The 25,612-nt window shown below is 34.7% G+C and overlaps 1 protein-coding gene across 1 annotated transcript in view; it reads right to left on the bottom strand.

The window, feature by feature from the left end:
• Positions 1 to 25,612, bottom strand: part of EML5 (echinoderm microtubule associated protein like 5) — a 186,729-nt gene that overhangs the window by 75,127 nt on the left and 85,990 nt on the right. The window contains exons 8-19 of the mRNA XM_012640398.1: positions 24,199 to 24,411; positions 21,761 to 21,928; positions 20,795 to 20,901; positions 20,170 to 20,288; positions 18,446 to 18,632; positions 14,302 to 14,407; positions 12,772 to 12,865; positions 11,732 to 11,832; positions 9,288 to 9,490; positions 8,233 to 8,344; positions 6,714 to 6,841; positions 1,800 to 1,941 (exon numbers count right to left, since the gene is read on the bottom strand). Of these exons, the coding sequence (XP_012495852.1) occupies positions 1,800 to 1,941; positions 6,714 to 6,841; positions 8,233 to 8,344; positions 9,288 to 9,490; positions 11,732 to 11,832; positions 12,772 to 12,865; positions 14,302 to 14,407; positions 18,446 to 18,632; positions 20,170 to 20,288; positions 20,795 to 20,901; positions 21,761 to 21,928; positions 24,199 to 24,411 (1,680 nt within the window). The remainder of the gene's footprint in view (positions 1 to 1,799; positions 1,942 to 6,713; positions 6,842 to 8,232; positions 8,345 to 9,287; positions 9,491 to 11,731; positions 11,833 to 12,771; positions 12,866 to 14,301; positions 14,408 to 18,445; positions 18,633 to 20,169; positions 20,289 to 20,794; positions 20,902 to 21,760; positions 21,929 to 24,198; positions 24,412 to 25,612) is intronic.

Here is a 25,612-nt window from a genome sequence, read left to right as displayed (position 1 = left end):
GTTCACATACAGTAATAACATTCATCGGGTATAGAGCAGATGGGAGGGGGAGGGGGGATGGATATATTCACACCTAATGGGTGCGGTGCGCACCATCTGGGGGTGGACATGCTTGAAGCTTGACTTGGGTGGGACAAAGGCAATATATGTAACCTAAACATTAGTACCCCTGTAATATGCTGAAATAAAAAACAAGTTAAAAAAAGAAATAGATACTTAATTACATGAATTTTTTTTGCAAAAATATCTCCAAATACCATATTGTCATTTTGATCCAGTATTACAACCATATCTCAGGATAAAAATCGAGAAACAAACATTTAAAAAAAAAGTGTGCCCAGCAATAAAGAAATCAGCAAACAGACTTGTCTATCCTGGCCTGGGTTCTAGATGGAGAGGGAAAAATTGTACTTGAGAATTTACAAATTTAGGGTTGTTATGCAAATCTTGGATTTGAATTTATGCTAATTACATGATCTATGTAATCTCAGTTAAAAAATTAATTTTTAGTGGTTCTGGATGGTAGCACCCCAGACACCTGGCAGAAGAAAACACAAAATCTCTCTGGAAGCACATCTTCGATCCAGACATCATAGGATTTCCACAGGTAAAGAAAGCCAACCAAATACGAACTTACAATCCAAAATTTAAAGAATGCAAGAAAATGGACTAGTAGGAAGGAGTCAGCAGGGAAAAAAACAAAACCAAAAAAAACCCACCCAAAACAGCAGAAAGCAAAACACAACATAATCAGATCCTGGGGGGATGTCAGATAATTAGATTTTATATTCTTTATTTGATAAGTATAGTTAAGATTAAAGATATAAAAAAGGAAATCTAAAATATAAACAAGTATAAGATGTTACCAAAAAACTCAAACTTGAAAACAAACAGAACTTCTAAAAATGAGAATTATCAAAATTAAATAGCTAACGGGTAGGTTAAAAAGCAGATGTGAAAGAACTGCTACAAAAAGAATTAAGAACTAGAATAAAGATCTTAAGAAATTACACAGATGCTATACAGAGAGACATACAGAAAATATGGAATGAGCCAAGACATGGAATAATTGTGTAGAATTAAAAAACAGAAAGTCCTTTAAAAATTCAGAATTGATTATAATTAAAAGCTAAAACCATGAGATTTAAGTTCTTAAGGGAAACTTTCTACTATGTCATTATATAGAAAAGTACTCTGTTACATTTCTCACTGTAACTATTCCCAACTTTTTCAACTAGAGCTCCTCCTATAGTATAGCTCCTCCACTCTATTAGATAACATTCTCTGCCACTTTACTAAGAAATTCAAAGCTGCCTGTATATGCTCATCTACCCTAGGTTAATAGTAACAGCGTTGCTCCAATAATTGAACCCCTTGTGTCTCTCTACACTGACAGCCTCATCTGCCTCCTACACATGTGCCCAGTTCTGTTTCATCCTAAACTATCCTTCCCTCAACTCTGTTCCTCCTTTTTATGTTAAGGCCTTCTTCGTTTCCAGTTCTGAATTATGCATAATCCATAATCACAAAAGGGTGAAAACTATAGCTTCGTTTACTTCCTATGCTCTTTCTTCCAACATGTCACTGGAAATTTGCTCAGTTTAGGCATGATCACAGGCAAAGGCAAAGACTGGGTATAATTAATTTTCCTTATGTAGCACCATGAGCAAGTAGACACTGAATAAATATTTCAAAATATTTAAAGTCTATTTTTACATGCCTATCATTGCTCTCTTATATTTGTAAGGGTTAGAAAATTGTGACAATTTAATCTATGTTCAAGTCTGAGAGCCTCTTACCCTTTTTCAGCTTCCGGACAGCCAACATACAATGACTAGGAGACAGATCCCATATTCTTAAGGTTTTATCATCACTTACAGTAGCACAGATGGGCAGATAAGGATGTGTAGCCAAACCCCACACCTCTCCTTCCATGTGTCCCTATAAAGAAAACATAACCAAGATCAATTTAACCTAAAGATATATATATATACATACACACACATACATACATACATAGTATACTTTATTTAGAATAAAACTAAAGACAACATTCGATAATATATGATAATGAATAGAATAATGAATAAGTCTAATAAAACTTTTGTTTATCTTTGGAATACACCATAAAGTATCTTTGTAACAACTTTATTTTCACAATTACAATATAAGCAAGTTAGCATTAAAATTAATTTATAATCCTAAAACATCCTCTGGGTTGAGAGGATAGGAAGTAGCTGCTCTAGAATGTTAATAATTGCTACACAGTAGGGACTTCCCATATGATAAAGTGAGAAGCTCCACAGACCAGCTCACCAGCGAAACTAGAAAAAATTTAAAACAAAACAAAACAAAACCATTTAAAGTCTCTGGAAATAGTTCCAAGGAGATACAACAAATGAAGGAAAATTTATTCAAGAAAATATGCTAAATCTGGTAAGAAGATTAAGAGTTTGTGGTATCTAAACTAAGATCCAGACTGGGTGTGGTGGCTCATGGCTGTAATCGTAGCACTTTGGGAGGTGGGAGGATCGCTTAAGGCCAGGAGTTCAAGACCAGCCTGACCTCATAGCAAGACCCCATCTCTACAAAAAATTAAAAATTAGCCAGCAATCCCAACTACACAAGAGAATTGTTTGAGCCCAGTAGTTTGACGTTGCAGTGAGCTATGATGGTGCCACTGCACTCTAGCTCAGGTGACAGTGCTAGACCCTGTCTCAAAAAAAAAGAATAATAAATAAAATAAACTGAGATCTAATCACTTTTTCCCTCCTCATCTAGATGGAACCTCCAGGCCAGACTGATGCAACTAAGAATAACCAGTCTCTCTCTGCCCTCCACCTCCCAGGAGGCCTATCTTCCCAGGAGGGGCAGGATGTCAGCATTTCTCATCCTGCCCCCAGCTGTGTGTTGCTGAGGCTAAATTCTTGGTGAGCTCAGCTGATAGGTGGGAGATCCCTTCTTCTGCCCAGCTTCTCCTCCAGCTGGAGGCTCTACCTTGGGTGCAGTGCCACTGAGAATAACAGGGCCCTGGTGGCAACTCAGGAACACCTGAGCCTACTGTCCTCTTTTTCCTTACCAAGCCTGGGACACTCAGGGAGAAGCAGTCCATTGGCCTCACTGTCAACTCCAGAGCCCTGGCTCAGAGATTTTGCCTGGAGTAAGAGGAAAGCCAGAAAAACAGATAGCTCCTAAAATCTCTTCTCAAAGGAACTGACTTCATTTACAGCAGAGTGTGGAAATGCTCATGCCTAAGGGTATTCTCAGAAATAGTGGAGGCTGTGATAAAAGGCAAGTGGGAGGAGATTGGTAGACTCATTGGACATATAGGCTTAACTGCAGACCAGCTAGTTTTTCCAAGAGAACCAAGGAAATCTCAGAGATAGCTGGAAGGAGCCCACTTGGAATCAGAACAAACTTCAATTCTGAGGGAACTTTCCCTTCAAAGGAGCCAGAATTTGATTGGTTTAGTCTGTGGAGCAATTTATACCCCAGGAAAGGTTGAAAACAGTAAAGCAACTGGCCAGCAATTAAAGGAGTTTAACAGCTGGGTATAGTCGGGGAAAGAGATAAAGAGGAGGGAACACTTCTGAAGCCAATATTACCCTGATACCCAAACCAGACAAAGACATCACAAGAAAACTACAGATCAATATCCCTTATAAATATGGATGCTAAAATCCTCAACAAAATACTAGCAAACCAAATCCAATACATATAGAAAGAATTGTACACCATAACCAAGTGGGATTTATCCCAGGAATGCAAGGTTGACATATAACATTCAAAAATCAATTAATGCAGTACACTGTACCAATAGCATGAAAAACAAAAACAAAAACTACAGGATCATCTCAATATACACAGAAAGAGCATATAACAAATCCCTCCCCACCTATGATGAAAACACTCAAAAAACTTGGAATAAAAGGGTAATTCCTCAATCTAGTAAAGGGGGTCTATGAAAAACCCACAGTTAATATTACACATAATGGTGGAAGACTAGATGCTTTCCCTCTAAGATTAGGAACAAGACAAGGATGTCTATTCTCACCACTTATATTCAATATTGTATTGAACGTTCTAGCCAGCATAATTGGACAGGAAAAAGAAATAACATGCATCCAGATTGTACAGGAAGAAGTAAAACTATCTCTATTTACAGACAACATGATCTTATATAGAGACAATCCTAAAGAATCCACCATAAAACTGTTAGAACCAATAAATGAGGTCAGCAAGTTTACAAGATATAAAGTCAATGTACAAAACCAATTATATTTCTATACACTAGCAATGAACAACATAGCAGCAAAATTAAGAAAACAATTCTATTTACAATAGCATCAAAAAGAATAAAATAGCTAAAAATAAATTTAACAAACTAAGTGTAAGACTTGTACATTGTTGAAAAAAGTTAAAGAAGATCTAAATAAATGGAGAGCTAGCCCATGTTCATGGATCAGAAGATTCACTGTTGTTAGGATCCACTACTCCCAAAACTGATCCATAGAATATTACTGCTACAAATATTGTTGTACATATTTTTGAGTAAATACATGAAAACACCCCTGTTAGGTATATACATTCCCATACTTTTAATTACTATAGTTCTATAAAATTTTATTTCTAGCATGGAGAATTTCTCAAATTTCTTGACTATTCTTGAATATTTTCTCAAATGGATGATTTTTAAAAAAGATTCCCAGAATTTGTAAAAAATTTCATTAAGATTTGGATTGTGATCATATTCAGTTGACAAGTTACTTAGTTCTTTTATGTCTTTAGTAAAATCTTACAGTTTTCTTAACAAAGGTCTTCCATATTTTTAGCTATATTTATTCTTGGTTATTGTATAGTTTTTTTGGTGAAAACCATTTTCGATGTCATATTTTCTAACTGGTTATTGCTAGCATATAGAAATACTATTGATTTTTATGTGTTGATTTTGTATCTAGTCACTTTACAGGACTCCTTAACCAGTTCTAATAATTTTCCAGTTTGTTCTCTTGATATTCAAGGTATAGGATTATAATATCTGAAAATACCAACGCTGTTGTCCATTTCTTTCAAATATATACACATTTTATTGTTTTGTTTTACTGGATTGGCTAAAGCCTCACACACAATGTTTGACAATAATAGTTAAATCTGGTATTCTTGTCTTGTTCCTGATGTCAAGGAGATAATAAGACATTAGAAGTCTTAAACTTTATAACAACTAGCAAAAATGGTATGTCAACAATTTTTAACTGGGAGGCCATTAGGCTGAAAGAGCCCCAGCACTTTTGGTTCCTATGTAAGCAAACCAAAGCCCAATGTAAATAGTAAAATGAAACTAGAGACTTTACTAATCATAAATTGCCAACTAACCTCTATAAGGTCTTTCTACTCTAACCAACTAAATATATTTTCTTTGTCTCACTTCCATGTTCAGCCTATAAAAGCTTGCTGCCCATGCTGCTGCAGCAGATCTCTTCCAGTTCTGAGTGCTGCCTGATTCATGAATCCTTTAATGCTCAAATAAACTCAGTTAAATTTATTTTGTCTAAAGTTTTTCTCTTAACAGATATCACTTATAACTTCTAATTTTTTCACAATTATAAAACTGTTTGCATGTTTTAATCATTTCATCTATGGATTCATCTGTAAAAATGTACTTATGTTAATATTTTCCCAGAGATCATAAACATGTTTAACACCATGACTCTATCATCTTTTTCTTTCAAAGGCATAGTAACTGAATTTAAAGAGTAAGACACCAGTTAATCGAATACGAACATTTTGTCATCTGCTTACAAATTCTTGTATGTCAAAATACATATTAACATTAAAGCATGTGCACGGTTTTCATCACCAGTGCACTTGCTGGTGTCCTAACAGGAGCAAAGTGGGGGCTGAAGGAGAAAAAAGTTTGTATTAAGAAAGAAAATAATTCTTTTGGGGGGTAAAAGGCAAGCCAAAGTTTGGTGTTAATATATATAGTTGCATGAGGACAATTTCCCATCAGGATAGAATGATGATGATAGAATAGTAAAACTTCCTTTACTGTTTTATGATATTGATTTATTTCCCTTCCGGCTTTTCAGAAAAACATAATACATAGAAGAAATGTACATCTAAAAATCTAATCCACCATTCCTGATGGAAATGTTAAGGATCATATGACCACCAGTTATTCCTGTGGTTTAATTTTATATTTCTGCCACACAAATTTTTAAATTTGAGTTTTTGGTTTATTACTAACATTTTTTTACTGATAAATTTATTCAGTAATAAAATTTTAACATATATTCATACATTCATTTTTTATTTTTCTAAGTTAGAATCTTAAGAAGGAATGACTGAAGAATTTCAGAGAAAAATAACTGCCTTAGGCTCAACAAATATATTCCAAAGAAATAAAATTACAAATGGAATAAATGGACGAGGTTAAGTCACAGTATGGTTTTTTTCCCATTAGTCTCTTATTTTGTGACAAGAAATTACTTAAAATAGTGGCAATTATTCCATATGAGAATATGCATATTTATTTACTGATATCAAGACATTTAGCTATAACTAAATTAAATTTTTTCTGTATATATTAACATTAACACATTTTTCCCCAATTAATTTAACATTATTTTTCACCACTGTCGATTTTTGCCTTTTATATATTGAAAGAATCAATTGTACGTAAAGGAAAAAAACATATTAGCATTTAAAATTACCTGAACCAGAAGTGTTATTGGGCCACTTTTATCCACTTCTAGTATTTCACCATTCTTTGTGCCAACTAAGATATGACCATGTCCTAATGATATGGCACGTATGGATGGATTATCTTCCAAGAGAAGACCTGAAACATTAAATGGAGATATTCTTCTAGGTATGAAGTTACTATAATACAAGGATGTATCTGTTGCCAATTATGCTACTCTGATAGTGAAAACCACATTACAAGGTAACTTTCTTCTATAGTTTAAGTATTCTAACAAATGTACTGTATTTCCTCCAATCATTCAATTTACTAATCTCAAAATAAGTACCACCTACATACTACAATTCTATGGTTCCTACCATTCTGACAACTATTTCTTTAACCTCTTATATCAGCCCCTCCACATCCAAATCCTGTACCTCTTAGAGTACTTACAATTCCTGATTAATAATTTTAATTCAATTTAACTTAAGATATACAGTTGTCCCTTGGTATCTGCAGGGGATAGATTCCAGGACCCGTCACAGATATCAAAATCGTTGGATGCTCAAGTCTCTTATATAAAATGGCACAGTATTTGCATATAACCTATGCACCTTCTCCTATATAGTTTAAATCACCCCTAGATTATTTATAATATTGAGTATGATATACATTTTATGTAAATAATAGTTATATTGTATTTCTAAATTCGTATTATTTTTTATAGTTGTATTGTTACTTTTTTTCTTGAATATTTTTGATCTGTGGTTCATTGAATCTGAGGGTGTAGAACCCACAGATACAGAGGGCTGCCGTATATGTTTATGTCTACATGTCCTAGGCAGGCTTCAGCAATATATTAGTAAACATGATAGACCCAACTCCTGCCTTCACAGAGTATACAATGTAGAAAAGAGACCATGTGAGGACGAGCATATAGCAAGGAAATTTAGCCTTTTTATGGGGAGGTGAGATGGGAGGGATCATCCTAGAAGAAACAGTGTTTGAGATTTGAAAAATGAGTATGTGGTCAGGTAACTGGAGGCAGTAAGAGGGAAGAGAAAGGGAAAATTCTAGGAAAAAGTAATATCATGTAGAAATGCCTGGAAGTCAGAGGGAACGTGGTACTGGGCCTTAAAGGAAGAAATGCATTCAAAGAAAGGGCAAAGGGAAGAAGGGCCTGAGAGCGTAGAGAGGCAGGGTCAACAAAATGCCAAGGTGAAACAAAACGTCAAGATTGGAAACAGGTTCCTGACTGATAATAAATGTGATGCTCATGTGGAAATTTTCTTTGGAAAATTAAAAATGTTAAAAATTAGCATTGATAATCCTGTACTTGGCTAATATTTTATCATGTGTATCACAGAAAATAAATTTTTGAAAGGATAGTAATGATTCAGGTATCCAGTTAAGTGACCTCTCCCATTTAACTGATACCCATCAAGTCAAGAAGGAAAAACATATTCCATGTGTTCTGCCTCAGTGATCAAGCATATTAATGAGCAATTAATCTTTTTTCCTGTAAAATAAATTAAATCTCAAATCACCTTTAGATCCTGGGGCCAAAGCAGCTCTTTTTATAGCATAGGTTTTGAGACATCTTTCAAAGGAGTCATCCCAAAGAGCTACCACACCATCTTTTCCTCCAGTTACAAATCCCTATGAAAATAAAAGGTTCAAGTTAATAAAGATCTAAATATTTAAGAAAACAATAACCTCCTTTATATTGAAAAACTGCAGAGGAAAGAACATAGCCAAAAATTATAGCTCGTAAAAAACAGGAATTAGCATTAGAATCCATTGTTGTTGTTGTTTTTTTTATTTTTAATTTTTTAAAGACAGGATCTCACTCTGTCATCCAAGCTGGAGTGCAGTAGCACAATCATAGCTCACTGCAACCTCCAACTCCTGGGCTCGAGCAATCCTCCCACCTGAGCTTCCCAAATGGCTAGGACTACAGATGCACCATCATACTCAGCTGTTTTTTATTTTTTGTAGAGACGGGGTCTTGTTATGTCATCCAGGCCAGCACTGAACTTCTGGACTCAAGTGATTCTCTCACCTCTGCCTCCCAGAGCCCTGGGATTATAAGCATGAGCCATTGTGCCCAGACTCCACTGTTTTTAAAAATATCAACATGGAATCTGTTGATATAATATTTAGAGGGACACTAAATATTTTTAAAGATAGGTCTTTAAAAACACAGTTTCTAACTTGGAACTATAAGTTAGACCTACCACTTTCAGTAAGTTACACATATCCTCCTGGAATCTTCATAACCTCAACATTTAAAAAGAGGAAATAATAATGATATTTACTTGATAGGATATGGTGATTATATATAAACACTTAGAATAATTTTTGACTCATGGTAAGGGCTTCATAAATATTAAGTTAATTTTTTTTTTAAAACCGCAGACCTATTTCATTCTTGGTTGAGGAATTTGAAAAGAGAGGCTAAACAAGGTCAAGGTGATCCTAGCCCACAGACTATTATTGGGTGGTCCAGCCAAGTAGAAAGGCAATGTTCTTTTACTTCTGAAAATGCTCTGTACTCCGTGATCAAATTATGTTTAAATTAACATCTCTTTAGGTTACTTACTTTTTCCAATGCATGCATACTGAACACTGGCCCATCATGTGCTTTAACTGTTTTTACAAGAAAGACATCTCTCCAGATACACACATCTCCTGTGGATGTTCCAGAAAAAGCCATCTCTTCAGTCCATCCGTACACTGCACACATCATTGTGTCATTTTTCCCCAGTGTGCCTACGTAGCCTTTTCTTCCAATCAATCCTCCCCCTGGTTCACAAAAATATTATGAAAAGTACCACTTTCAAAATGTACACAATTCTAAAGAAGCAAAATTTCTCTTCTATTGTTGTTATTTGAATAGAAAGACATGCAACAGTAAGGAGAATTAAAAAGAAAAATGCAGGTGTCTCAATAAGTGATTTGGGCAACATTTTGCCTGGCTGCTTTTTAGGCTATGGCTTTTTGGATAAATAAAGACCTGGACTAAGTCAGTTTTAATTCCCTTCTTCACTCCTTACTATTCTGGATGTGATGCCGATTATTCTCATGTATGCCTTTATACATATCTTATTACATATTTATGAATTTAAGAATATATCATTATTTTCCATTTTCCCATGTTTTAAAATTTTCTATAAATACCATCCTGCATATATTCTTTTACAACTTGCTTTATTCACCAGTGATTTGGCATACAGTTTTATACATGTTGATATTTACCTCTAAAGAACTCATTTTCACAACCATAGCACTTTTGATATTTTTCAAAATTTTTATTATGACATATTTAAGAATACAAAAAGGTATTTCAAAAAATCCCAAATACAAGGCCGGGCGCAGTGGCTCACGCCTGTAATCCTAGCACTCTGGGAGGCCGAGGTGGGTGGATTGTTTGAGCTCAGGAGTTCGAGACCAGCATGAGCAAGAGCGAGACCCCGTTTCTACCAAAAATAGAAAGAAATTAATTGGACAGCTAAAAATATATAGAAAAAATTAGCCGGGCATGGTGGTGCATGCCTGTAGTCCCAGCTACTCGGGAGGCTGAGGCAGAAGGATTGCTTGAGCCCAGGAGTTTGAGGTTGCTGTGAGCTAGGCTGACGCCACGGCACTCTAGCCCAGGCAACAGAGTGAGACTCTGTCTCAAAAAAAAAAAAAAAATCCCAAATACAATGAATGCCTATATATCCACTACCTACAAAAAATATCAAAGTAACTAAAATATCATGCCAATCCCATTTCCCTTCTTCACTCCCTACTATTCTGGACGTGATGCTGATTATTCTCATGTATGCCTTTATACATATCTTATTACATATTTAAGAATTTCTTAAGAATATATTATTTTCCATTTTTCCATGTTTTAAAATTTTCTATAAATACCATCCTGCATATATTCTTTCACAACTTGATTTACCAGTGATTTGGTACAGAGTTTTATACATGTTGCTTTTTACCTCTAAAGAACCCATTTGCATAACCATAAAGCATTCCCTACATAAACATACCATGGTTTATCCATTTTTATTAATGGGCATTTAAGTTGCTTCCAGGTTTTTACTATTGAAAACAATGCTGCTTTAAACATTCTTGAAAGGGCCTCTTCTGTATAAGTGCAAGAGTTTCTCTAGGAATGCCTTGGAGTGGTCATAGGGTAATGTGCAAAAGGAACAACATACAGATAAGAGAGGTATCAACTCTTGCCAAATTGTTCTCCAAAGTTGATATATCGACTTACATTCCCACTAACAGTGAAAAGTTACTTGAATTTTCTAATCAATGTTTCACTTCTTCCTATGTTTACATATTTTTTCTGAAAGGTTTAAATTTACTGAGACTTTGATGTCACACTGCTGGAATTTATAAGTATACTATTTGAAAAAGAGACAATAATTTTTACTTTAAAATGTGAACTTCTTCCACATTCATAATTTACAGTTAAAAATTACTAAAGCAATATAACATTCCATGTTTGCATCATTTTATGGCATATAAAGAATTTCTACAAAATTTTTCATTTTCAGTTTAGAATACAAAACATGTATTCAACAGAAGGAAGGAGTATAGACAACACTTGATTAATCTCATTATTAAATCCTTTTTATAAACCTGACTACTATATAAATGCAGCTAATAAACAGTGATACAATAAATCTTACATTTGTTCAAAATACATCAAGACAATAGTGAATCACTTGTAAAAAAAAAAAAAACAACTTATTTTGTATTATTTTAGATTTCCAGAAAGGATGCAAAGATAACTCATTCAGTTTTCACCAATAAACATCTTGTATTACCACAGACCACTTGTCAAAACTAAGAAACTAACATGTCTAAATCATTACCATTAACTGAACTCCAGAATTCATTCAGATTCCATCGATTTTTTCTCATAATGTCCCTTTTCTGTTCCAGGGTCCAGTCCAGGGTACCACCTTGCACTTAGCTAAATTACTTTCTAAAGTAATAATTTCTTAAATTTCAAAGGAGTAAAAAGCAGCACTTCCTTACCTGCTCTACGCCAAAATTTCATGTGTTTAATTCCAGCTGTAATTAGTTTATCAGGCACATAGGGGTTCATCTTTACAACAAAAATCTTATCTTTACTTCCTCTGAAACAAACACCAATATGTATTAACTCTGAAGGTACTTCTTTGCTGTAATCTTTTGCCTAATCCATACTCTATCTTGGTTACTCCATTCACTAAATATTTGTCTCCCACTTGTCTCTCAGATTTGGGCTGTGTAATCATGCATTTGCACATTTGGTCTTTTGTCATTTTAATATGTTAACTGTTCAATAAAATCTCGAAGATAGGAACAGTAAAAACTGAACTACTTTTCTACAGCACCTATAATACCTACTATAGTACTATGCATAGGGAATGTGATTTGTGGTATGAATGAGGTAAAGAAGTTCTTCTTATAATACTTCGTTATAGCTTAATATAGCCTTCCCAATTATGAAGTTCCTCCTAAACTATCATTTATTTGGGCATTATCTACACGCTCTGTAAAAAGCATTTATCTATATTTTTAAAGTGCTTTAACGTCACTTTAAAGACATGAAAAACTCTGACACTACTGAATATTTCCTCCTTTAAAGCACTGTTAATATTTTTATTCTAAAAATAGAAAACATAGAAAAAGAAAAAATACAAGAAAATAAAAATAACCTATAACTTCTTTGTGATATATATGTGTGTAATGTGTATGTTTTTTCACTTAAAATTTAAGTATTTTATCATGCTCTCCAATGGCTATAAAATAGCCTATCATACAGTAGAATTCACTCTATCTGTACAAGAACATTTTAAATAACAGCTATGTCCAATGCCATATTAGAGTCACATTAAAAAGTAGGTTCAAAGGCTATATCTACAAAGGAACTCTGAAATCATTTGATTATATTATTTATTTATTCAATGGTAATAAATCTGGCAATAAAAAAGTTAATATTTGCTTGATTTCAAAATTGTTTTAATTAAAAAATTTTTAAGTCCAAAATAATTCCAGCATTTTGCTAATGTGATATTAAGTTTCTTCCCTACCTTGCTATTGAAAGTTTCTCTCCTTTCTTCCAGTCCCACAGCACAATAGTGTGGCTATCATCTATCCCAACTGAAGCCAAACGTTTCCCATCCGCTAGGAAAATTGATCAGAGAGATATACTGACCATTAACATTTGGAAGATAAAAAACATTCAATATATATTCTAAACCCACGCAGTATATTTAAAATTTGATAAAATAATGTTAAATGTTAGGTATGCATACTAACATTTACATAACATTTAACATAACAGGCTATAAAAAGACCAGAATTTATAAAGGAGGGGGAATAAAAGTTTCTTAAATCCTCTAAACATATCTGTTGTCATCTCACCTGACATCATTTACCTTATGTATCTATCAGATTGGGATGGGGGAAGGGAAGGAGAGAAGAAAAGCAGAAAAAAGAGATTAAAAAATGAGAAGGAAAAGAAAACAAAGAAAAGAGGGGACTTAAAAGATTTGCTTCAATAAAATTTACCATAAGAACTCTATTGTGATATAAGAACTCTGAGTGATTATTAAAAGTTAATCAAATGAAAAACATGTAAATTATAACAACAGGTTGCTATTAATATGACTGCTTTTAGTGAAGGTCAATTATTTTAGTTATTATCAAGCAACACAATGAATACATTAGACAAATCGTAGAGACAAATGACTAATGAGACATGCTGATGGGTGTGCATGTTTATAGGTTGTAAAGGCTCAGACTAATAGAAAATGTTTTCCACGTTTCCATACTTTTTGCAAATCTAAATAAGTTCCTCACTTCTCCAGTGGTATTTTTCTTGTTGACCCACTTAGTTTGCAATTCATTTTCTTGTTTCTTGACTGTTAGCAAATCCTTGAATATGTATATATGCTTCCCTCCCCCCAGGCTCCACTATGGATAATGTATCACTTCAGTCACGGCAGCACAAAGCACTAATTTACTGTTTCTTAATACATAATTCTCAATTAATGGTATTTTCTCCTTCTTTATCCACACTCTAGCTTTCCGTGTGGATGTATCTGTAGTTGGTAAAGTTTTAAACATAAGGCAAAGTGCTAACATGATCTAAAATTATTTTTAAAAGACAGCTTAAAACTGTCACTTTATAGAAATGTCTAAGACAAGTACTTCAGTTCTCAACTCTTTCTTTTTTAGCCTTTTACCCTAAACATTTTCAAAGTTTACTCTGTGGCTATAAAACATTAAACAAGATCAGCATTTGCCAAAGTGGGAGATATTGTATGTACTACTTGTAGCAACTGAAATGATTTTAGGTGTTATGTAGACAAACATGTTTTATTTTAATAGAAACACTAATTTTAATGGGTATAAAATTATACTCATTTTATTATAAACTAGGCAGCAAATCCACACTTTCATAGTTGTGTTTGATTAAGACATAACTTATGAATACCTGACAAAAATTGTGAAAGTCACAGCAAAATGACAAGTTTAGGTGACACTCATTTAGATTAAGATGCTATGTATTGCCTCTGCATTTTGATCACTCTTACTGAGATAGCAAACAGCCTTACCTGAGAAATCAACAGCACAAACACCATATTGGTGACAGCCCTTTAATATCGACAATGGTTTAATGGTCTCTGTATCCCATATGTGAATTGAGGGATCCCTACCTACCTAAAATAGAAAGAATTATAAAAGTCATTAATACAATTATTTATTTTTATGTCTATTAAAAGGAAATAAAACAAGAGAATTTACAGCCTTTGATTATTTGCTGTAAAAAATATAAAGCAGACTATATATGTGGACTGATGTTTTTTTTCTTACAGTTGCTCAAAAGCTAGTGAGGCTAGGCTCAGGGTATCTAGGAGTGTTCTAGAACTATGTGACACTTATCCCATACTTTATCAATACAGGTAATACACGCTTACTGAGCACCTATTATTGGCAGGGTTTCTGTGCTAGATACAATGAGCACTAAAACATTCAGGTAACTTTTGCAAACTCAATGGGAAAACAGGACATTTTCAATTAAATAAGAACACCTGGTAATATATCCTTAATGAGAATGAAAAGGTTGTGGAGAGACACTTCAGGAAGAAAAGGTACTAAAGCTCGGCCTTCAGAAAGTGCAGGACTTATTCACAAAGAGAAGCAAGCAAGCACATTCTAGATGAGGATAATGGTGTAAACAAAGATTCAGAGGGATTTAAAACATCAAGCATGTAAACAAGACCCTGAAAAGACAATTTTACTGTTGTACACTCTGTCCTTTGTCTTTTAACTTGGTTAATGATGTTCACTAATGCACTATCAATTCTTAGTTATTCTTCTAGACTCAAGTAATCACTTTCTTTAACTATAAGCATAAAGAGATATAGTATCTTTACATATAAAGAAAACTCCTGAAATAATATAGCTGTCAATTATACTTAATTTTGAGATTGATTTAATATAAAGATATAACAAAAACCAACACTGCAACCTGCCAACATCTCACTAAGTTATTCAGAAGTTATTTAGCCAAACATTTCCAGTGACTTCTAAGTTCTCTTTTCATGTAACTTCCATTGAATTTGATACCTTTGATAATTTTACAGTACTACTCTCTCCTGGTTCTCTGGTCTCCTTGACTTACTACTGAGTTTCCTTCACAATTTCACCACCTGTTACTTAAATACAAACCTCCCCCAAGATTCTATCTATCATTCTGTAGTCTTCTCATTGTGCATTTTTGCCCTACAGTATCTCACTTTCACAGTTTCAATGGTTAAATCAACAAACAACCCCCAAATCCTATTCCCTAATCATTCCTTTCCTTCTGAACCCAAGACTTACATTTTCAATTGTCTACTAGACATCTCATCTGGAAATGATGATGATGACGACTAACACTCACTGAGAACTGACTTCTATGCTAGAAACTGTTCTAAGCACCTCACAAAGACTGACTAATTTACCAATCACAACCCTATAAGATAGACACCAACTGTATCCTTACTTTAAAAGATGAGGAAACAGGAGAAAGGTTAGGTAATTTGCTCACAGCTAATAAATGGAGAGTTTGGATGTGAACATCATATTCAGTACTGGCTGAGGTACAGACAGAGTATTATTAAAGCACACTTAGGGGATCTCACTCAGGGATGAAGAGGAGGAGAGAGAGGTTGGGAAAGTTCTCAGATATGTTACTTAGCCTAAGTCTTAAAAGGTAGAGTAGGAATTAGATAAAGTTGGAGGGTTGAATAGGAGTGAAGCGGAAGAGTTTTCCAAGAGAAGTGAACTAACTAAGAGATGTGAAACAGCATTATACATGTTGGACAAATTATAAATATCTCAGAAGGCAAGAACATAGTTTACATGGAGGCAAATAGTAAGAGATAAAAATGAGGTGGATTGGCTACAACAGTGGTTCAGAAATTATGAAGCACTGATTGTCAGCAGAGATATGGAAAAATTAAAAAATAAAACAAAACCAAAGCAAAGAATATTCAAGGTAGGGAATCAAGATATATTCAGATCAAAGAATGGGTGCAACTCCAGGACTGGCTATAGGGGCTGAAGAACAGGAAGGCTGACTCCCAGGCTTAGGTAATCAAGTTAATATGGTACCATATTCTAAGTAGGAAACATACAAGGATAAGCATATTTGGAAGGGAAGATTCATCTCCATTTTAGACATGTGGAATCTGAGCTGCCCATAAGATATCTAAATGAGTATATTTTTAATGAATTTTTAATAAATTACATATACACACAGTAATTTGTCCAACTCTTATACTTCATTGTGAGCAGTGGCAGCCAGTACCTTTACGTTACCCCACAACACTTAATGGTTTTGAATAGGAAGCACTCAACAAATATTTGCTGAATTTAACAAAATTTTGAAATTATGGTTTGGTTAGTCAAGATACTCAAGTTGAAATAAATAAGTTCCCAGGTAAGTTTCTTTCAGGTTCTTTCATCTCCACTTAAGATCACAGTTCCTGGGTCGTTCTTTGTACTCTATTCTCCAAAAAATATAAGACAAAACACTCTTTAGATTTCTCATCTAAATTTCAAAACACTCAAGATGCTTCAGAAGAACTTTTCAGTATGAACAATTTTAACACAATTAATTAATTAACTAATTTCTTGAAACAGAGTCTTGCCCTGTTGCCTGGGCTACAGAGTGCCATGGCGTCAGCCTAGCTCACAGCAATCTCCAACTCCTGGGCTCATACGCTCCTCCTGCCTCAGCCTCCTGAGTAGCTGGGACTACAGGTGTGTACTACCACTCCTGGCTAATTTTTTCTATTTTTAGTAGAGACGGGGTTCTCATTCTTGCTCAGGCTGGTCTCGAACGCGTGAGCACAAGCTACCCTGCCACCTCAGCCTCCCAGAGTGCTAGGATTATAGGCATGAGTCACCTTGCCTGGCCAATTTATTTTAGAAGTCTAAAATTTTATAGAGATGGGACTGGTTGGTTGTAATATAACACAGGAAAGAAGTGAAAAACACTGGGAGAAGTAGAAGAGGCAGCATGAGCTTGTGACTTGGGAGAAAAACTTTGAATGTACAGTGCCTGAAGTGGAAATGCTGTTGTGTAAGCAAAGCCAGAAGCACAGGAGGTATGGCTTATTGGGTATCCAGATATGTCCTGTGGCATACTGACTTTTTATTTAATCTGACCTGAATTCCCTAAAATCCAAGGATCATGGGAGTAAATGGCCACTTTTTACAGTGCCTTCATCCCACTAGTACTAGAATAATGTTCAAATTCCTTGCCACAGCACATGGGTATATAAGTGACTGTGCTTCACGAGGAACCATTCATATAAACTAAAGGTAAATGTTGCCCGGGCCCTCCACCTATACTTTTGATAAGTTCTTCCACTAATGTCCATTGTGCACCCTATTTACACATTGTGGGCTACTCACATTTTTTAAAATAAGCTGTACTTTTTTTTTGCCCCACTTTTACACATGATATAATACACTTAGAAAGCTTTCTTCAACTTCCCCTCTGCCAGCTAAACTACTCAGCTCAAATGTCATCGCCTCTATGAGGGTGTCCCCAATTCTACTGGGCACAATTAATCAGTCCTTCATTACACTGCTACTAGACTTTGTACATACATTAAAAACTAGGGTGATTTTGCCTCCCAGAAGATACCTAGCACTGTCTGGAGACATTTTGGTTGTCACAACTCAGGGGGGTGGGTGTAATTGGCATATAGTGGGTAGAGGCCAGGGATGCTGCTAAACATCCTACAGCACACAGGTCAGCCTCCCACAACAAAGAATTATCTGGCTTAAAACATCAATAGTGCTAAGGTTGAGAAACCCCGATCTATACTTAAAATACTGTATCACAGCTTTTCTTGCATTTATGTCTTCCTCCTCACAATATGACTTTTCACCATGGCAAAAGGATATCTTATTTATCTTTATGTTCCCAGCACATTTCCTGGTACACAGAATGTGCTTGATCAATGTTTTTGGAATAAAGGGAAGAAAGGAGGGAGGGAATGGGAGAGAAGGAGAGAAAGGGAGAAAGAGCAAGGGGAGGCACAAGGAAAGGGAGGAGGGAAGAGAGAAAGAAAAAAGGGAAGAGTTTTCTCTCCTTTCAGGGAAGCTATATAGGATGATGCGAGTCTAACCTAACTTTAAACTCAAACAAATGTCTAACCTATCTGGCTTACTATCACATCGTCTTTCAAAGGAGCCTACCTGGCCTGTTGCCACGTAGTCTTTCAAAGGATGAATAGCCAGGCAGAGAATATCGTCATCATGACCCAGGTAAAAACGCTGTGTGTTCTGTTGTCGATTATAAATGACACCCACTGCAGCCACATGGTACACAATTTCACCAATTTGGGTATAAAACAAATTACTTCGACAGTCATAACCTCTGTAACTAATAGAGCAAACAAATCATATATAATTAATTTTGGCCTTTTATCTGATCAACACAGAATATACAGAGAAGTACCTTTTAGGTTAGTCATTCAATTTCCAGTTTTACAGGATACTGAACAATTAAAGAAAATACTACTATCTCATATCCCATAAACTTTTGTGAACTGTTTTGATTACAAATAGCTAAATCCAAGCTATAATATTGAGTGAAAAAACAAGGTACAGAAATGTATATTACTATTTGCGTAAGTATAATATTCAATTTACATCCTATAAAACAAAACAGTTGCTTCTTGTAAGTAAAAAGGTAGAGAAAAGAAAATATATTTGTATTGGTTTGAACATACAGAAATATTTCTGAAACTAAGTAATAGTTATTAACCTATGGAGGGGGGAAATGATGGCTGGAAGGGCAGAGGTGGGAGGAAGATTTTAAAACTATATGTTTTTATATACATTGTTAAACCATGAGCATATAATATATATTCCAAAAATAAGTTAAACAATAAGTTAAAAATATTATGCTCATCCAGGAAAAAGTAGTCGAATCTTAAAATGGTCAATATAATTCCACTTACAGCAACCTTGCTCTGTGCTTCAAAGAAATCCAATTCATTAAACACAACTGCACAGAAATACTGTTTTAACACTGGAGAAAAAAATACTTTTACTAAATAAATTTTTTTTCAAATTCTTGAAAAATAGTGTCAGTTAGGTAAGAAAATGAGTGTTGGGTGAGAAGTAGGAAAGAGTGGGATTAGAAAATCCGTTCCTGCCAAGCTAAAATGTGAGTCCTGTACTGCCAGATGTTCTAAGAGAATCCAGAAACTATATTTTACTGAAATTAAAATAAGAAGGCCAGGCCCAGTGAGGCGGCTCATGTCTGTAACCCCAGCACTTTGGGAGACTGAGGTGGGAGAATCGTTTGAGGTCAGGAGTTCGAGACCAGCCTGAGCAAAAAATAGAAAAATTATCTGGGCGTGGCGGTACGTACCTGTACCCCCAGCTACTTGGGAGGCTGAGGCAGTAGGATTGCCTGAACCCAGGAGTTTGAGGCTGCAGTGAGCTATGATCATCCCACTGTACTCCAGTTTGGATGACAGAGTGAGACTCTGTCTCAAAAAATTAAAAAATAATAATAAGAAAAAAATAAGGCCAAAATGCTCAGGCAAAAAAGGTCACAATATCATTCCAAATTAGACATATTTAAGGGAGATGATTATCTCTGAAATTTTACTTATTTTAATTTGTTTAAAGACAAGAGGCTCATTTCTATAAATATAAAACTTTCATAAACATTTATATTTTTATTTAACAAACACTTCTTAGTGCTTATGATGTGCCAATGTTGTGAGTCACCACTAGCATCGCCTTATTTACTCCTCATCAGAACGTTACTAGATAGGTCTTATTTTCTCCATTTTACTGACAGGGGAACAGAGGCACGGAGAAGTTAAGTGACTTGTTCAAAGTCACACAGCTAGTAAGTGTGCACCAAAATTCAAACTCATAAATGAGAAATAGTTATTTTATACCCATGAACAAAGTGTAATCGAATACTATTTCCTGGAAGCCGCTCTCTTCTTTTAGAAGTAGCACTTTTTTGTTTCTCTTTGCATTGTTCTTTAAGCTGAGGTAGATCTTCTTTGTAAACCTTTAAAAAACGTATATAAGTAGACATATTCTTAGAACATATATTAATGAAGGTGTTCATTTACTCCTAACGTAACTTTCAGACATTGTGGTTACTGTTGATCAGCTTTAACAATTGCATTAAATGAGAAGGTACTTTATGAAATTTGCTTCCTTGGAAAGAACAAACTAATTCACATTTTCTATGTATCACAATGAAAAATACACATTTAGCATTATAGGGAATCTTTACATTTTATAAGAGAATATTTTTAAGGGAATAAATTTGAGTGCACTGTGACAAAAGTCTATAGGCAAACAATACAGGCATACTTAGTACATCAAGCATTTAATATAAGAGAACATTTCATACAATTGTGCTTTAACACTTAAAGGGGAAAACTGAAATAGTCATACATTGCTTGGGAAATTAAAGCCACTAAAGATAACAATAGGTGACTAACAGAGAGCAAGATAAAGAAGAAATTGGACTTTTCTGGGAAAAATCATGTGATAATAGAAAATTACCTGCCGACGGTAGGTGAGCTGTGTCTCTTGTTCAATTTCAGAATCCAGTTCTGGAACATCAGACAGATCTGAATCTGATTCATCACTATTGGAGTCAGCCAGACTTTCTGTAATTTTTAAAAATGAAACATTACTTGTTTAAGGAAGATTCATTTTCAAAATAGCACTGTAAAATTAATGATCAAGAGCTATGTGAACTGACATGTAGACAAGCCATAAAACAATCAGATGAAATTAGCTATTCAAATGACACAGATGTCAGTAAACTGTACTACGGATTGTCTTCCTCTACACTCACTGCAGACTCAGTAGCTCCTTTAAATCCCTTCACTGGTTCTCCAATGACTGCTACATCAAAGTTAAATGTCTGTGCAAATATAAGTGAATATAACCTACAATTAGCATGAAAATAGCTTAACCAGCCTGAGCAAGAGCGAGACCCTGTCTCTGCTAAAAATAGACAAATTAGTCCCAGCTACTGAGGAGGCTGAGGCAGGAGGATCACCTCAGCCCACGAGTTTGAGGTTGATGTGAGCTAGGCTGATGCCATGGCACTCTACTCAGGGCAATGGAGTGAGACTCTGTCTCAAAAAAAAAAAAAAAAAACCAGCTTAAAAGTACTATACACAATAGATGAGTTGACAATAGAGAATTTTTCTTTGTTAAAAAAAACACATATAAAACCTAGATACCCATCTCCCAGAGGATACACTGTTTTGTTTTGCTAATATAACTGTTCCTTCACTAATCGTTTGATAGATTAGTGCAACCAAAAGTACTCTGTATTCCACACTCTGTGACATTTGACTTTAAACATATAGACATAGTATTTTAATTTGAAATTTTCTGCTAATAATAAACCATACTGTTAACTTATGAAACCTGATTGTACTTCAATATAAAATTGTTATCTGGGGATATTGGCGAATTAACAGGGAGACTATATAGGCAGTGTGTATTACTCACCTTGAGGGGCTATGTGAAGAGCATCTTTTAGTTTTCTTTCAGGAATAAATTTCCACTGAAAGACAGAGTGATCTGCTCCACCAATAGAAATAACCCACTGATAATCATGTGACCATCTGACATTAGTTACATGAGCTGAATGGCCAATATATTTTCTAAACTTGGCCCCTATAACAAAAATATGTCTGTAAACTGATAAATGCCAACACACAAAAATACCATTTCAAATAACAATTTCTATGTATGAACCATTGTGTCATCCTATTATCTCAATTATGATCAAATGGAAAAATGCTGATTCAAAAGTTGATTGAATGGGAGTGGGGGGAGAAAAAAAAAGTTGATTGAATAAACGAATGAATCTATATCAAAGAATGCAAATATTTCCTCTACTGATTTACAATATAATTTGGTAGGAACCAAAGGGCTGTGAGGCATTATCTTACTGCTTTGAGAAAAGCCTGGGGATCAAGTGTTTTCATATTAAGACATTTTTTAATGTTTTGGCCTGAGGCCTTTGGTCTTAAGTGAAATTCAAAAGACCAGTCTACTCCACCCCTATCTGCACTATTCTCAACCCAAGCAGCCAGAGGATCCTTTTAAAACTTAAGACATCAACAATGGCAAACCAAATCCAGCAACACATAAAAAGGATTATATAACATAACTGAATTGGGTCAGGTGCGGTGGCTCACACCTGTAATCCTGGTACTTTGGGAGGCTGAGGTGGAAGGATCGCTTGAGCTCAGGCGTTCGAGACTAACTTGAGCAAGAGCAAGACCCCGTCTCTACTAAAAATCAAAAAGTCATCTGGGCGTGGTGGCACAGGCCTGTAGTCCCAGCTACTTGGGAGGCTGAGGCAGGAGGATCACTTGAGGCCAGGAGTTTGAAGTTGCAGTGAGCTATGATGATGCCACTGCTATCTACACTGAATGACATAGAGAGACCCTGTCTCCAAAAACCAAACCAAAACAAAGCAAAAAACCCATAACCAAATGGGATTTATGCCAGGAATGCAAGGTTGGTTCAACACGAAAAAGTCAATCAATGTAATATGCCATATTAATTGAAATCAAATATGCCCAGTTGTCCCAACCACATCCTTTATAGCTACTTTTTAAATCCAGGTATTTTGTAGAACATAGTTCACTTTGGGTTTGTCTGATGTCCCCTCAGGATAAGATTTAGGTGATGTGTTTTTAGCATAGGCAATGTTGTATCCTTTTGGATATATCACTTCAGAAAGCACCATTAGTTCTATCACTAGAGATGTTAACTTGTAACATTTGGCTAAGGTGGTATATACTTGATTTCTCTAATTATAAAGGAATTGTTTAACTTTGTAGTTAATTTTTTAAAAATCTGGGTGATGGCCAGGCACAATGGCTCATGCCTGTTATCCCAGCACCATGGGAGCCAAGGTAGGAGGATCACTTGGTCATCAATTAGACCAATATCTCAGAGAAAAGATTTATCAAGGCAAGCTGTAATGGTCATAGAAGCTTTCCTAATTTAAAAGAGGATGAAAATTCTTAGTGGAGATAAAGAAATATACTGAAATATTTATGTTTCAATGATCCCCTATCTTTTCTTTTTTTTTTTTTTTTTGAGACAGGGTCTTGTTCTGTTGCCCAGGCTAGAGCGCAGTGGTGCCATCATAGCTTACTGCAACCTCAAACTCCTGGACTCAAATGATCCTCCCACCTCAGCCTTCCAAGTAACTGGGATTACAGGTGCATGCCACGACACCTGGCTAATTTTTCAATTTTTTGTAGAGACAGGGTCTCACTCTTGCTCAGGCTGGTCTCAAACTCCTGGCCTCAAGCAATCATCCTGCCTCAGCCTCCCAAAGTGCTAGGATTACAGGTGTGAGTCACTGTGTCCAGCCTCTAATTTATTGTAATGTATATTTTCAGACAAAGCTAAAATGAGCTAAATATCTTCAATAAATTGTAGCAATATGACAAAAGACTTTTTTCCATTCAACTATGTTTTAATGACCTTAAAATTTCTAGATATGGGAATATATAAATATATGGGAATAGCTTTCTGATCCCAGTAAAATAAAGAATTTCTTAAGATGCAAAACGGCACTATCCATAAAAAAAGATAGATTTGACTACACTGAAATTAAGAACTCAACAAAAGACATCATTAGAAAATAAAAAGACAAGCCACAAACTGGGAAAAAACATTTGCAATCCATAAAAATTACAAAGCATTTGTATCACTGGAGTATATAAAATAACTCCAACAGGCCAATAAAATAAACAATTCAACAGAAAAACAGGAAGGAGATATGAACCTGTGTTTGATAAAAGAGGAAATGCAGAAGACCAAAGAATATTCGAAAAGATGGTCAACCTCATTAGTATTTAGACAAATGTAAACTAAGACCACAAGAGAGAGGTTACTTAATATTTTGAAAGAAAAGATACCTTTTCTTAAACATGGATATCGGAATAATTTTACAATTCCATAGTCATCAGCTGTAACTAAAACTTGGCCAATATAATTTCCATCTACTGAATTTATATCATTAATATCTGAATACTTGGGCCAAATTCCATTTACTTCAAGGCCTGAAACACATGTCCATGAAGCCCAATGAACACCTTTTATTTCTTCTGTACTTGTCACTTCTTTTCCTCCTAAAAATAAATGAGAGCCTTAATTTAAGAACTTACTTCATTTGATTTTCACTCAAGCTTAAATGGTACCGATAACATGGTAAATTTCAAAATTTTAAATATTTTCCCATCCCAGTTGAGAAGAATACATAAATAGGTAAGTAACTTCGAGTAAGGAGAAGAGAAAACTGAATGCAAGAATTTTTTTTTTAAAAGCCACTACCAAAATTGTGCTGATTTGGAGAAACACATAGACTTTAATAATTAACTTATTAGCAGGTTCACCTAGGTGGAAAATAAAACTGAATTCTATTAAAATCACCATATAGATTAGTTACAACAGGATTAGTTATAAGATAAAAACTGTAAGACAGGAAAATCAAGTATTAAAAAAGGAAACCTAAGATAAATAGTTCAGAAAAAAGAGAGAACTGAAAAAGACCAAGAAGAAAGAATGAGTGGGAGTAATATATTTATATTAGGTAAGAGGGCTTTAGGATTCAGTCAATCTTCATTACATACAGATTATTAATGAAAAACTTTTGGTGAGATGCATTAATTTCATTATGTAGCTGTTGTTATTAAATAAGTTCTTGGAAGACAGTGACTAATTCACTAAGCATCATAATAAAGTATTAAGAGGCAATAGCTTAATGATTCTTTTATTGTCTCTTTTTAAATCTTTAATTGGAACGTTGTTTTTCAAATTTAGGTTTGCTAGTTACGTTATTAATATTTGCAAAGTTTATTTGAGGTAACTGTAAAAAACCCAAATAATTTATGGTCACACATTTGTACCATTTATTTAATTAGTTTTATCCACAAAAATTGCATTTTGACTCTCTAATATACAGAGGGACTTTGTCATATACTGTGGTATGGAATTCAACAAAAAGTGAGTCTTAGATCCTCCAGGCAAAGGAGTTTTAATTAAGAACCAAGGGATTTAGAATGGTGTTTGCCAGAGACTGGGAGAGGTGGGGGTTAGCGGGTGGATACTGGTCAAAGGGTACAAAGTTTCAGTTATGCAGAATAAATAAGTCCTGGAGATCTAACGTACAGTATGTTGACTATGGTAAACAATACTGTACGGTATACTAGAAATTTACTAAGAGAATAGATCTTAAATGTTCTCATCACATGCAAAAAATGGTAACTATGTGAAGCGATAGATATGTTAATTACCTTGATTGTGGAAATCGTTTCAATTATATGTGTATCA

This window comes from Propithecus coquereli, unplaced genomic scaffold, assembly GCF_000956105.1.
Source record: "Propithecus coquereli isolate 6110/MARCELLA unplaced genomic scaffold, Pcoq_1.0 Scaffold152, whole genome shotgun sequence".
NCBI lineage: Eukaryota > Metazoa > Chordata > Mammalia > Primates > Indriidae > Propithecus > Propithecus coquereli.
This window is presented reverse-complemented; position numbering and strand designations above follow the sequence as displayed.